This window comes from Calypte anna, chromosome 2 (assembly GCF_003957555.1).
Source record: "Calypte anna isolate BGI_N300 chromosome 2, bCalAnn1_v1.p, whole genome shotgun sequence".
In the NCBI taxonomy this organism is placed as follows: domain Eukaryota; kingdom Metazoa; phylum Chordata; class Aves; order Apodiformes; family Trochilidae; genus Calypte; species Calypte anna.
This window is the reverse complement of record NC_044245.1, coordinates 50,598,468-50,613,447: the sequence shown is the minus strand read 5'-3', so window position 1 is coordinate 50,613,447 and position 14,980 is coordinate 50,598,468. Positions and strand designations below refer to the sequence as shown.

Here is a 14,980-nt window from a genome sequence, read left to right as displayed (position 1 = left end):
CTGTGTGCTTGTCTTTCAGTTTTATGAACCAAGTATGTGTGTGTATGTGTAGGAAAATAGAGAACAGATGTTTTAAAGTGTGTCTCCTCACGTGTAAGTTTTAATTTTGCAGACGATATCAGAAATTGCAGAAGATAATGAAGCCCTGGTAAGAACCTGATTAGATCATCACCTTGCACACTTCCTCTTCGTTTGCATGACTAAGTTCAGGCCCTTGCTCTAATCTTTATATGTAAACACAACTGTGCATATTCATTTAGCCAGTCTTCAGCATTCTCTGTTTTCTGCTCTCTGATGCCTGTTAAAATTTTCTTATGAAGCCTTTTTTGCTTTGCTTGTGGAATGGGTGCTTCGTTTCTGTAACTTCTTTAGGGGCTTCTGCTATTTCCTATGTAAGGCTTTTGGTTTGTTTTTAATTTGAGCAAACAAATCTTTTCCCTGTCTTCTCCAGTTCCCCTTTTAAATTTGTCTGGCTTACACAATAGCTAGTAAGCAATTTTAATTGTAGATATTAATGAGATGAAAGTAAGAACCATTGTGCCAGCTTGAACTCCTGCTATTTGCTGGTGCCAGGTAATGCTAATTGTTGCAGATAACTGTAAAAAGGAAAACTGTAATATAATGAAGGGCCTCTTATCAGGAAGTTCAGAAGCGTGCTTATTGTGTGGTGATTTGAAATGGGACTCTTCTGTATGCTTCAAGTTAAGCACATAGGCTTTGATACATTGGACCCCAAGAGATACTCTAATATCTTGATTGACTTGCAAGTTTGACAAGTCAAGTCTTGCAAGTCAAGAACAGCTAAAACCCAGGGAAGCAAAGGAATAACTAACCAATTAACTTTGTATCTGACACTCTGAGAGCTCGATACGGTTTATCATGCAGCAGATGCAGCTCCCCGTCTGAAACCATGCTAAATCATACTTTCACAAATCTGCTATAAACCATGTTCTGAAACATTTATTATTAAGTCTTTGCCTAATAAATAAATTAGACAGTAAGAATCAATTTGGCAGGAAACACAGATCCTTTCTCTATGTCACTTTCTCAACCTAATGCAAAGCAACTTGTTTCATAATAGAAAAGTTTAGATTCTGAGGAAAACGATTAAAATGGCAAGAGGCTTTTGGAATTCTTGGCAGCATCACCCCTGTCGAGACAAGGTACCTCCTGTGCATTTAGATGGTGGGTTTATTCTCACTGCTGTGAAAAATGTTCACTGTGAAATAAGTGTTATATTCCTTCAGCACCTCTCTGCTTCTGAATTTTGTTATACTATAGGATTCTCTACGTTAAATTATGTTGCTTTCCTCATGACAGTACTAAAATGCTGACTTATATAATTGCATCACGCCCTGGTGCTGGGACTAGATTATACTGATGATCTGAATTAATTTTTTCTACACAGTTCAGTATGGTTTCCTCATGGCAATAAGCCATTATCCACTTGAAGAGGATTGTTATTGATCAGTGTAGCTACAGCATATTAGTGAATATAGTCAAAAAGGAAGTGTATGTGACTAATGTTTATTCTTACTTTGCAAGTTAAATCCTTGCCAGTAGAAGCTTCAGTTTACATCAGGCACACGGTTTAATATTTAGATTTCCATCAGTAGTATATTAAATGATACAATTACAATAACAAAAAATCTTGAGTTTGGGATTTGTACTAAAAGAGATACCAGAGCCATTGGTCAGGATGTGAAACCATGTTCAGGAGGGAGGTCTGTACATTTTGAAGGTTAAGTATATATGCTGCTGCTCTATGAATGTAGTTATTGAACAACCTGACAGTTTTTCACCCCATGCTTTCATGGTATTTCACCACCCATGTATTAATGAGAAAAGGTCCAATGAAACAACAACTATAAAGAAAACCTCAGTTTGATGTTATGAAGTAAATTTAAACGCTTTTAAGCCCCTACCTGTTGTCTTTTTGACTAAAGTAACTTAAAGAAAGCAAATGCTAATTAAAAAAAAAAGTTGATTTACAGGATGACATATTTCATAAAGTTCCAGTATTTCATTTTAGCTTTGATCGCTTGCACATGCTTTCCTGATTTAATTAAAACCTGGTTTTCACAGAGAGACTTTTTTTATAGTGTTCTCTGCTAAAAGAAGTTCCTCTTAAATGTGAGTTTCTTTTTCTCTGTCTTTTTATTTTTAGTTGTTCCCATTTTTGATTTCCCAGTTTTGGTTTCCCATTTTGATTTCCCATTTTTGGTTTGGAATTCTAATACTTGGATTTTTAAAGAAATCCCTTGAGGTAGCTGTACCTTTGCACTGGAGTTCTGAGTGGCAGTCAAACCACTCTGATGGCAGAGGGATGATTTTTCTCTGCAGTTTGTTAGTCCTGCTCTTTTAAGAAAAGCTGGTCCATTTAAGTAAATTACCATGAAATGAACAAAACTAGGAATTTAAAAGATGGGGAATAAGAGAAAAGGTAAATCTAATTAGATCTTCATAATGAACCAGTGTGTAATAGTTCCTCCAGGCTATTTTCCCATGCAAACAAATGCTTAATGTAAATCAAAGTGGATTTAGTCATATTTCATAACAAGAGTATCTACACCTGGATTTATTCAAGAACAGTTACAGTTCTGTTTAAAATTTGCAGCTTGTTTTCTTTAATCAGAGTTAATTTCCAAGCTAGGCAAAGCCCTGATACCAGGAGTGCAAAGCTATTTCAGGTTTTGGAACACAAGTGGTTTAAAATTAGTAGGCCTGATCCTTTTTAGTTAACACAGTGAAACTGTGCCATAAGGGAATATTTCAGTGGTGCTCATTACAATGCAAAAAAAAAAAAAAAAAGATAATAGATCACTATCAATTGCAGCATACCAGTTAAATGCATTTTCTGTCATCATGTTGGAAAGTAGGGGCAGCTACCCTGCAGGCTGTTCAGTCATTTTCAGCTGTACTGAGTAAGTATCAAGTAGGTGTGAATTCCTCCTTTGATTTGATGGTGGCTTAGCATCACCCTTGGAAAGGTTACTTGAAGAAACAAGGCAGTTTAGAAGCAACCAAGAGGAGTCATAGCAATAAAAAAGGGACTTATTCACTCTGTGCTTGCAAAGCATCCTGCTGCATCATCAGTCTTCACTTTAGACTTAGGTTCTTGCCCTCAAAGGTCTTTCAGAGCTCATGTCCTCTGATGATTAGATGTATTCTGCACCCCTGTTTAAATTTATTCATGGCCATTTATCATTGACAACTCTAACTTAAAGAGCTGTTCTTACTCTTTGATGTTGACCTCAATGATGTCAGGCCTTTCAGTTGCCCAGTATTAATCTGTGAGCACAGTCACTGAATGATAAGAGACTTAAAGTTAACTGCTAACTTAACTCCAGCATTTTGTAGCAGGCTGCTACTCTCTTTCTGCTGCCTCCTGCCCAGTTTAAGTTGTTTCTTTGCTGCCTCCCCTCTGCACCATTAGAGATCAGCTTTGCTTCCATTTTGCCCATGAAAAATTCTTCGTGTAAAGGTGTCCTGTCTTTGGCTTCTAGTCCTGATGGGATGGTGGCTGTGTCCTGGTTGTGACTGACAAGCAGAAGTTACTTTCCAGGTTCTCCTATGCAACTTTTTTCAAGTAAAACACATGTATAACATGAGATAGTCCACCAAACTTTATATGGCTTTTTTCTTTCCTTTTTTTAATTTTTTTTTTTACCTGTTGAAAAGTGAGTGTGACTATCTCATTTTAAAGAATAAATTAAACAGCTGAATATTTTTTCCTTCCTCAATTGCAATGCAGTGTTCGTTTTGGTATGTGTATTAAACATGGACTGGGTTGTAGTTTTTTTCAAAAAACATCTAGGGGATCTGAGTGCTTAAGTCTCATTAATTTATTTTGATAAGAAATCCAAATTGCTTTAGGCATTTTTCAAAATATCAGACTTAGTTCAATCTATACATTTTAGGATTACTTAGCACACATAAAAAGATGGTTTGGCATGTAGAAATGATACTAGGAAAGCAGGTGAGACAGATGTGGTGGCTAGGGTCACATACACATTCCTGAGATTTTTATTTTTAGGAAAGAAAAGCTAATATCAAAATGCATGAAGGTTTTGGGTTTGTCTGGTTTTTTTTCCTTCACAGTTTCTAAAGGTAAGAATGCAGAAAATTCTTAGGAATGTGATTTAACAGGCTTTGACCTGATATTTCTCTAAAACCTAGAGGTGTGCCATGCAACTATTGACTTATTCTTCAGTCAGGTTTGTGTGAGGGGTTGAGGTGCACTGGCTGTGGATCAGAGTACAGCCATCTATTCCTTCTAGAACAGGTCCTGCTGGGACAGCCAGTGATGTTACACACCACAGCTTTCTGCTGCTTCTGAGGCTTTTTGCCAAAAGCTGCTGTGTCTGAGGTGGTGCTTACTGAACCAGCTTGCCTATCTTTACAGCAGAGGTTAGAAGAGGGGATTCAAACAGCAGAGAATGGGGAAACTTTTTCAGCTGTCCCACCGTAAGGTCTCCCCACCTAAGAGCTGGAGCCCTGAAGAGCATTCATGAGGGATTGTGCAAGTAGGTTGCCTGATAGCACAGATCATTAAAATGTCAGTGTTAGTGAGATATGAAACTGCAATTACACAGTGTATCTCTCTGGCCATTTATCTCTTCTTGCTGTGATGGCACACATTAAAAAGCACCTTCATCAGGAATTACTATAAAGTCATTAAGGCAATTTGCCCGAGCAGAAAGGGTTTGATATTTACAGAACTGCTGTGCCTTGTGCTGTGGATTAGCCTAAAAAGATTTTATGAAGAAAGAGGCCCCATAATTTTTCAGACTTTCTTTATGACTAAAACACTCACTGATTTTGAGTTAAACAGCTCCTGCTGCATATTTTCTAAGATTACTAATTTTATGAACAAGCTTTGATTCCCTTGAAGTTTCTACCTTTTACTCTGTCTGCTGCTCTTAACAGTATGAGTGTGTGTGTGTATGGAAATGGATTGCTTGGAAGTCTATTTCTACCTATCTGCTTGTGTTTAAACACATAACAATGAATCAACACCTCTCCCTTCCCCCTCCAGATACTTTAATCCTTATCTTGCTCTGGTTACCCTGGAGATTACTTTCATCTCTAGCTGTGCTATTCCTAATGCTTATCCTTTAAGCCTGGCTGTTGACTTTTGCTGTGCCACTTATTGTATACATATATGTTCATGTGCATCTAGATACAGCTATATATTTTTAAAAAACACATACTAGGTATGTGTGGTGCTGCATAATATATGGAGATGGAGTGTTTGTTGCTGCTTGATTAGTGTTGCACCTTTTCACTCTCCTTAATTATTTGAAGCAGTGTCCCAGGAGTGACACTTAGTGGGGTGTCTGATCATTTTAAATGGAAAAGTACTTCCACCTTCTGGATCCCAAGTGGTTCTATCATGGTCACATCTACTAAAACCAGGTTTAGAGATGAAAACCAGTATTTTTAGATCCATTAACCAAATTTCCCCTCCAAAGCTGTGGGGGTAGATGGAGTAAGTTGCAGGATTAATCAGTCGTTTTGGTGAGAAGAATAAATAAGATTGCTGAATATAAAGGCACTGAACTAAACTGAAGCCCAGCTGCTTCTGTCCTGAAGGTGAATATCTATATGCAGGCTTAACACAGTTTAAGTAATCCCTCTAAACTCTACCCACTGTTAATGGAGATTAGTTTTCATGTTCAGTTAGTTTATAGAAGAATATTTATATCTTAAAGGTTAATTGAATAAAATTTTAAACAATACATGGGGAGGTAAATCATCTGTTTAGCTTAATGCTCGGAGAGATACCTTTACCTGCTTTTCAACCTGTGTGGCCTATATTTTGTAGATTTTTAAAAATATATTTTCGTTTGGATCTGATTTAGTCTAGCTTCTTAAAAAACAGAATTCCTTATCTTTGTGGAAGTATTCTGTCATGAAGTTGCATGAGAATTCAGTACAAGGTTTTAGAAGGATGGCTTTCGTTGTTTTATTTGTGGATTCATAATACCCATATTATGCAAAAATAATGGATTGGGGAAAATGAAGGGACTGGAGCTCATTAAATTTCCTGCAAACTCTTACTGTTATCTTATTATGAAATCCTTGGTTATCTGGAATGCCAGTTGTGACATTTTGAAATTTTGAAAATTTTGAATTTAATTTAATTCTCAAAAGATTTGCAATATTTAAAAAACCAAGAACACAAAAACAGCCCCCTAACCTCCAAAACAAAATCAGAAACTTCCAGATCCTGTACTTGCTGAACAAAATATTCCTTGCAGAGCTACCATTAATTTTTTATAGACACTGTAATTGCCTTGTTTGATGTAGATTTTGTCATAAATAATCAAAGCCACTGTGGAACACCCTTACTTACTGTGGAAAAGAAAGGTGTGTTTGGGGGGTTTCTGCTTTTGCTCGCAAAATGTCAAGAAATTTCTTTAGTGGGAGGCACCGATGGAGTTTTGATGAACAAGAGCTCCAATCTGAATTGAAGGGTCCACCAAAGACCACATCACACCCTAAGAAATCCCTAAGTGGCAGATTATAGCAAATCCAGTACACTCTCTGTTTAAGTTTCTACACTGAAACTGATTTTCTGCCTTATTCCTTACACTGCAATACACATCTTCCATTTGAGTGGATTTTTCACTTATTTATATTGAGTTGGTGCAGGATCGTAGAGGAGCAAACCACACAGTAAACATCAGTAATTACATTGCTTACCTGTGGCTATAGTATTAAATTCAGATTTTCAACATATTAAGCATTGCATTTCCAGTGTGACAGAGGTCTGTTGTTGGGTTGTTTGTTTTTTTTTATTTTTAATTTTATCATTTTATGAGGTATGCTGTTGCATTAAACTCACTGGGACTATTCATGCTGTTTAGATTGATTGTATGCTTCTGCTAGTTAATGGCTTAGTGGCAGAGTACCTTGCAGGCGGGTTGGCATGCCCTTAAAATAATATGCTCCTTCATTTTGGGCTCCATGCCCTGCTGCTTGTATTGAGTGGTTACCTCATTGAACGACTTCATTGAAATCGTTATGGCTGCTGACTCTTTGGGGCCCTGAGTAGATGGAGAAATGAAGCTAATCTTTAAAAGCTGGTTTTTAAGATGGAAAATTCCCATGCAGCTAATTAGGTTAGAGAGTATTATTTATGTTGGGCTTAAACTTGTTTTGGGTTTAGCTGAGTTCACACAAAGATGCATTGACTCTGAAATTTACAGGTGTATATATACAGGCTGGGTAGCTGCCCGCAAACCCTAAAAAAATAGAGCTGCATGCTTGGATAAACCATGGGAACTTTGGATTTCACTTCATGTGGCTGCCCATAGACAAAAAAAGGAGATACATCTTCAGATCTCAGAAAGAGATTGAGGCATCAGCTACTGGAAAACTGCTGCTCAATAGAACATCTCCTCTGGTGATTTTTTAAAATACATTTGCTTACTTGTAAGAGAAGGAACAAATAATCCTCTGCCTGCCAGTCTGCTTGATACAGAGGTACCAAAACGTGGCACTTCTGTATGACATTTAATTAGGAGCATTTCCATGAGCTGCAAAGAGCGAGCTCACTTATTTTCTCCTGTTAGATCAAAACCTCTGAATTCATAAGAGAAGATTAATTTGGACTTTCTGATTTCCTTGATCATTGCATGTGGTGTTCTCCTGGGGATTAGTTCTTCTCTTAAAAAATTGCTTTCTTCCAGGTGTCTGTTCTTGATGTCCGTAATAAATTGTTTTAGAGAGTGTCTGTTGCACGGCTTCTCTTGCTCTTCTTTTACCTCTTAGTCCATAATTGGCTTGATTTTCCTGCCTTTCTGAAAGCTTCCTGCTTCATTATTCCCTTGGTCGTTGCCCTGCTGCATCACTGGTAAATGTTGTCATGACTCCTGTCTCTTGCAGCTTTGGAGATATGTTGTCCTTTACACTGACTGCATTTGTTGAGCTGATGGATCATGGGATTGTATCATGGGATACATTCTCTGTGGCATTCATTAAAAAGGTAAATTTGTAATCAATGCTCTCTGTTCTATATCACTTTGCATCTACTATTTTAAGTTTTGGAGGTGAGTTGGGGGGTTATTTCTCCAGGGGCGTTGTTTAGGTCATTGATAAAAAATACATTAGAGTGGAATGAAAGTGCTGTTTTAAAATATAAATATACATAGTTACAGGATCTGGCTCAACTTCTGCTGAAATCAATGGGAGTGAAATGGGGTCAATGCTGTATTGGGTTTACTACACAAGAAATTGCTTGCTTAATTACAGGGTGACCTGTACAGGCACTCTGCAGTTAAGCCAAAAATTAGTATTCTGATTTAATGAAAATTAAAATGAGTAATACCATATTTCTTTAAAGAAAACCAGCACTAAAATATTTCCTCTGGGGGTATGGGAGGAAGTGAAATTAATTAATTTAAAAATTGAAATTAAGCTGATATCGACTTGAGTCCATCAAGTTAATTCTGTCTCCCCTGAATCTTGCAGCAGAGTTCTATAATTTTGTAACGGATCTTTCCACACTGTGCAACTTTTTTCTTTTCTTTTCTTATATGTAGGAGATAGACAAAAGCAGCAGAAATATGGGAGTACTCTATGGAGATGCAATAGACTTCAGAAAAAAATTTTTTGATACTCAATTAACCCTTTTCATTTACACTGTGGAAAAAAAAAACCCAGCTTCACTTCTTCACAAAGAATTTTCAAGCCAGATTGAACTCAAAATTTATGTTAAATTAAATTCTGTTTGTAGAGGTCCAAAAGATACCAGAGTTTTGTCACTAAAATGATACCAGTAGCAGTAATGAAACAAATACAACCTGTGGGAAAGAGCTCTTCATTTTAGCAGTGTGTCAGAGCAAAGACTTATAATTTAAATTTGTTTAGAAAATTGTTGCAACCAGAGGAAAACACATTTAAATTTATTGCCAAAAGTGAAAGAAGAATCAATTATGAAAACAAGCATTAGATGTATTAAAGCTCAGATTCGACCATTAAAAATAATGGTTGCTATTTGTATGAAAAACTTGTAGAATTGATGTCGTTTGTGTCCAGCTAGGTAGTGATGATGATTGTTATCTTTTCATGGCAAAGAAAATAGTACAGCTGGTTTTTTCACTGACTCCTTGCTCGTGGAGCCAATCAAGAAGCATATGAAGAAACGTAAATGAGTTTAAATTGATGTACTTTGTTAGTGATTGAAAACTACTGTCTTTATCTAACCCTATCAACATCTTCTGCCCTGTGGGTAACTACAGGAGAAGGTGGATGCAGCAGAGCTCATCTCTTCTGTCTGGCACATCCCGAGGTTTCCCTGGACAGTGACCCAATTTGAAAAAAACTGAACAAAAGACACAAACAAACAAAAAAAGACACAAACAAAAGCATTCTCACAAAATCAGCAATGAATGCCAAAAGTGGCAAGTAAAAACCAGAAGTGGTATTTCTGGACAAGAAAGGGATCAAGAAGAACAATAGGACAGTTGGAAGAGAAACAGAATGACAAAGAATGACAAACATAGATGAGAGTGGCAGGAGTGTATCCTGACCTGCCGTGCAGTTGGGAGGCAGAACAGCAGAGCCCTCAGTGGGGCTTTGTGGGCAAAGGACAAACCTGCAGGATCACTTTTGGACCATTTCTCTCTGGTGGCCACCTGCAGCTTTACTCTGACTTCTTTCTCTGCCCTTGGCTTTTGAGAGGCCACTTGAGGTTGCTGATGGGCTGGCTCAAGTGTTTGAGAGGGTGGATAAGGGAGCTTGAAAGTTTCTGCTTGCTGAAGGTGAACTTTGCAGTCAAGTGCTTCTGCCCTTTAAAGCTGTTTTTCACGTTAAACAGAAGCCAAACTGAAATGATGAAGAGTTAATCTAAACCTTTTTCTTGAACAGTTTGCTAACTTTAAATGCAAAAGCTGGAGGACACCTCAAGGGGAACCTCTAACTGCTTTTAATGACTAACCACTTAGTGCTGGATGCATCCTTTGGGTACATAAAGACTGCTGTTCCAACTGCTGCAAATAAGAATTGACACTTTCAAGGAGAGCATTGTTCCTTTTGCTAAGGGGAAATATCATTTGAAAAAAACCTCCTTATGATATGCAAGATTCTCTCAAGACATTTTTCTTGCTTATGACAATGAAGTTTATTTCCAGCTTCCCTAATATCCTAAGGGATTTGGATGCCCAGTTCTTAGAAAATGACATAATAATTGGTTGTCAAAATACACTATACAAATTTAAGTTCTCCCATCTTTACTACCTATAAGAGGAGAAGGAAAAGTTTGCAGTATTGATTGAGATAGTTATACAAATAATTCCTCAAATATATTTTTAATTGCTGTTTCATAACTGTGTGATGCAGTTTTAACCTTCTTTGCTCTGCCTTCTAAAATGTGTACTGTGCAGGATATGGGGGAGGCAGTAGGGAAAGTAGCTCTGTGTCTCAGAACTGTCAGGTGTTTTTTCTGTAGTCAAGTGGAACTACAGCTCATTACCAGAAAATGAGATGCATACTTGAAAATTTTACTGTGCATTTTGAACTTAACAGAGAACAAAATTTTGCCAGATTTTTCTGTACATTTCTGACATCAGAATGGTTCAGGCAAATAAATAACATACCAATGCTAAGAAAATTCAATTAGTTTCCCTCATAGGCTCTTTCTTTGTGTGGTTTTGTATAGTGGTTTCTAAAAGTCTAATTTTATTTTATTGCTTTCAATTCTTCCTTCCTCTTTCCCCCTCCTTCTCTCCCCATCTCCTTTTTTCCTTTTTTCCTTTTTTTCCTTTTTTCCTTTTTTCCTTTTTTTCCTTTTTTCCTTTTTTCCTTTTTTTCCTTTTTTCCTTTTTTCCTTTTTCCCTTCTTCCCTTCTTCCCTTCTTCCCTTCTTCCCTTCTTCCCTTCTTCCCTTTTTCCCTTCTTCCTTCTTCCCTTCTTCCCTTTTTCCCTTTTTCCCTTTTTCCCTTTTTCCCTTTTCCCTTTTTCCCTTTTTCCCTTTTTCCCTTTTTCCCCTTTTTCCCTTTTTCCCCTTTTTCCCTTTTTCCCTTTTCCCTTTTTCCCTTTTTCCCTTTTTCCCTTTTTCCCTTTTCCCCTTTTCTCCTTTTTCCCTTCTTCCCTTCTTCCTTTCCTCCCTTTTCCCCTTCCCTCCCCTCCTCCTCCCCCTCTCTTCCCCTTCCTTCCCCCTTCCTTCCCCCTTCCTTCCCCCTTCCTTCCCCCTTCCTTTCCCCTTCCTTCCCCCTTCCTTCCCCCTTCCTTCCCCCTTCCTTCCCCCTTCCTTCCCCTTCCTTCCCTTTTTCTTACTTTTCTTTTTTCTTCCTTTTCTCATTTTCTTCTGTTTTCTGTTCTCCTTCATTTTGCCTTCCTTTTTTTCCTTTCTTTCTTCTTTTTCTTCCCTCCCCTCCTTCCCCCTTCCTCTTTCCTCCCTTCCCTCTGTCCCTTCCCTCTCTCCCCCTCTCCCCTTCTCTTCCTCCCTCCTGTTTCCCCTCCTTTTTTCCTTCCTTTTCCTCCCTCCCTCCCTCCCTCCCTCCCTCTCTTTTTTCTCTTAATTTTGTTGGTTTTTCTAACTTTTAAATTCTTTCCTTTACTTTAAGTGATGCTAAAGCAGGAAGAGAACTCAGGTGATGTTGTTTAGTTTGCTATAGATTTCTTGTCTACCCTCACTTTACATGATTGCCTCCCTTTTCAGCAAAGCACTGGGACTAAACTTGTAAAGGCATTCTGATTCCTAATTTCCTTTGAAGTCATTTGGAAGTTAAGCATCCAGACACTTCTTATATATATGACTGTATGTGTCCTGGTAGAACTATGCAGATCTTAAGGTTACAAGTGTTTTGCTGCACAAATGGCTTTATCCTTAATGAGACACTTGTGACAGTTTTTCATGTAAAAGTGCGAAGCAATGAAGTTGCTTGTTTCTGGAGGAGAGGTGGTATTTCTGTGAGCTTGCATAATTTTAATCAAAATTTTGATAAATGAGTACAAGGTTATTTCTGCATGCTGAAAACCCTCCCTATGTGTGGTGCTCAGTAAGAAGAGAACAGCAAATAACATTAATTTGAATTCATATTGATTCTTGGCTCTTTTCAAAAAAGGTCCTTTTTTTTTTTTTTTTTTTTTTTCCACATCCAGAACTTCAAGTATGGTCATAGAATTTATTTTTAATCTAATTTTGCTCTCTCTGGAACTGGCATGCCTTATTTGTCAGGGTAGACAAGCTTATTATTTTTGGCCAGACTTCATGCTTCAGTTTGGTGGTTAGGAATATACGTGGCCTGACATGGAAATTACCTGGAGTATGTTCTGCATGTATGTTTGGTGTGACATCTCATAGGTTTTTAAACATGCAAGGCAGCTTCACATCTTGGATTTGTGGTTATGATTAAAGGACTTTATGGTCCAGGATCAGAAGAATTAAACAGGTCTAAGGCAGCCTGTCCTAGACTGAGGTTTTATTTGTCTATACTGTTAGAGTTCTGCAGGCCTCTGGTTTGAATAGGTTCCAGTCAAGCATTTACACTGCCACTTAAAATATCATGGGAAGGAGCTGCCACACCAAGAATAACTCATATATGTCAGGGCTTCTAAAGAGGATGGTGACAGTAGCCTGATGAATTTGGATACACTCTGAACATATTGTATTCCTGCTGCACAATTGATCCATGGATGCCTGGTGACCGTGAGGCATCCAGAGTGTATTCAGCTTAATTTGTGAGCAGTGCAGGGTTGCTCTGTGCATACACCATACGCCATCTATACTGTGTGCCTCTGGACATCTGACAGCTCTGGCTGCAATGCATCAAAACCCAACCGGATTGCTGTTAAGAGAGGCAGGGTTAGTACAGTGCTTCTGAGGAACAGCTTCTTGCTCTCCAGAGCGTAATGTGCATCATATACTAATGTAAATATTATGTGGGCTTGGGACTTGCAGGCAGCAAATATTGATACATCAGAGTAGGAAAAAGCTAACTGAGTTACTTCTATCCTCTGGTTCTCCATGCATGCATGGATTGGTTTATTTTTTGCCTGTACAGTCAATGTGTAAATCCTGAATTGAGTTACATTCAGCATACCGTGTTTGAATTGTGGCAATGCAGACCAAGTAGCAGGGCAAATAGTAGTGCTGCAACAACTTAGAATAAAAAATTATCTCTTTTTCCTCATCATCTCCAACCAAAGTTGCAGAAAGGGTATTTTACTTCTCCGTTACTACCCAAAATGTCACAAGTGTAGAGCAATGTCATTGTCCACGTGTCAATATTTAACTGAATTTTACAGGCAGCTAGGCAGCTTTCCCAAGCACAGGGCATGTCTTTCTTCCTCCAAAAGGAAAACGATGCCAAAGCCTAAGCAAGCATCCAGAATCAGATACAGTGTGATCACCTTAGTGGCTGGTAGCAGAAATGTTGAAGACACGCGTGGACTTGGAGTTTTCTGAAAGGAATGCATCAAACTTCAGACGTGGCCACTGTAGTCTGTTCCTTGGCTGTAAGAGCAAATAGCTGTGGTCTCACAACATTTCTTCTGTCTGTCTGTGCTTCCTCAGATGCCTCTCATCTCAGCTGTGCTGTTCTCAGTACATTCATAGAAAAGCCAGGCAGTTCTCCTTTCCTGTGTCAGCAGAAGTCAAGCTTCTTCCTGGTCAGCTGGGTCTTTGGACTGGGTAGCACATGGCAGAACGCACATTCCCACAAATCACTGCACATCTGTGTTGGCTCTGCAGATGTGAGTGTGCAGCATGACATTGCCACACTGTAAAAAAAAAGCAGAGATCAGGCCTGGGTTTGATTAACATGCCATTTATTTGTAGCAGCTTACAGTAAAAGTGAGGGTTATTAATACATGAGCACTTAGTAAGGCTGGACTCTAAACAGAGCCTTGGAACCAATTGTTCTGACTGATCATCAACAGAGTTTTAATTTGTAACCTGAAGGGAGTTGCTGGTAACAGTAAGGGAGGGGGAAGCCAGAGAGCTTATTTTGCCAGAGAGCTACGTGTAAATTTCAATTTTGCAACAGTTGCCTTGAGCCTTAGATAAAACTATCTGCACAGGTTTCTACTGGGCAGAATAAGAAGTTTTTTTCTTGTCCTTTTCAAAGTTTTCCTCACAAAAAATATAACCGTTCTAGTTCTTTAATGTTGATTTATTGTGTTAATAATGTAATGTCAAAGCACATATTTTGATGGTATGAATACTGACGTAAATCTATGGTAATCTGTGCCAGATGGAGAATGTGTGCCACTGTGTCCTTTGAAGGTATCTGCAGTGTCTAGATGATTGCCTTCAGATATTCACTGACACCTGGCATGTGGACAAGACTACTTTTACTCTAATGCCTTTCTGAACCACATCCACATTTTTCTTTCTTCACTTTCCCCATTTTCCTGACAAGATTTAAATTCTCTAAATGTTTGGATTTGTAGATAGCAAGCTATGTGAACAAATTTGCCTCGGACATCTCTATCTTGCAACGGTCTCTGGCGATCCTGGAGTCGATGGTGCTCAATAGCCACGACCTGTACCAGAAGGTGGCACAGGAGATCACAATTGGGCAGCTAATCCCACATCTGCAAGGGTGAGTGTCTTCCACGGCCACCTTGATACAGTGGATTTTCTTTTCCCCCCAAATCAGCACAGCAGTTGGACGAAGAGTGGAAGAGTGGCATAAAGACCAGTGACCTCCTGTATGACTTCTGCACCCACCCTTAAATGGCTGGATGACTGGCAGTCAGCTTTTTGGAGCTGCTTGGTCATTGAGGTTTTGTGTTTTTTTTTAAGTTATTAATTATTTTTTTTCCATGCTAAGCTGCCTGTGTAGTTGCAGCTGGGAAATGAGGAGAAGAGCACCCTGTAGTATAAAATTCTTAACACCTTTAGCATACAGATGGTGGTGTTTTTCTTGTCACCCTCTGGGAGACATGTAAGACAAAAACTGGTCAGCTCTTGGTGAAGGTATATTTGAAAAGGGAGAGGTTCTATCTTAAACAGTAATGTGCAGTGG

At 38.5% G+C, this 14,980-nt stretch overlaps 1 protein-coding gene across 5 annotated transcripts in view; it reads left to right on the top strand.

Moving 5' to 3' along the window:
- The window catches only part of ELMO1 (engulfment and cell motility 1), a 311,982-nt gene that overhangs the window by 100,721 nt on the left and 196,281 nt on the right, over positions 1-14,980 (top strand). For all 5 annotated transcript variants that reach the window (XM_030445753.1, XM_030445755.1, XM_030445752.1 and 2 more), the window contains 3 exons: positions 113-148; positions 7,894-7,993; positions 14,403-14,554. In XM_030445753.1, coding sequence (XP_030301613.1) covers positions 113-148; positions 7,894-7,993; positions 14,403-14,554 — 288 coding nt within the window. The remainder of the gene's footprint in view (positions 1-112; positions 149-7,893; positions 7,994-14,402; positions 14,555-14,980) is intronic.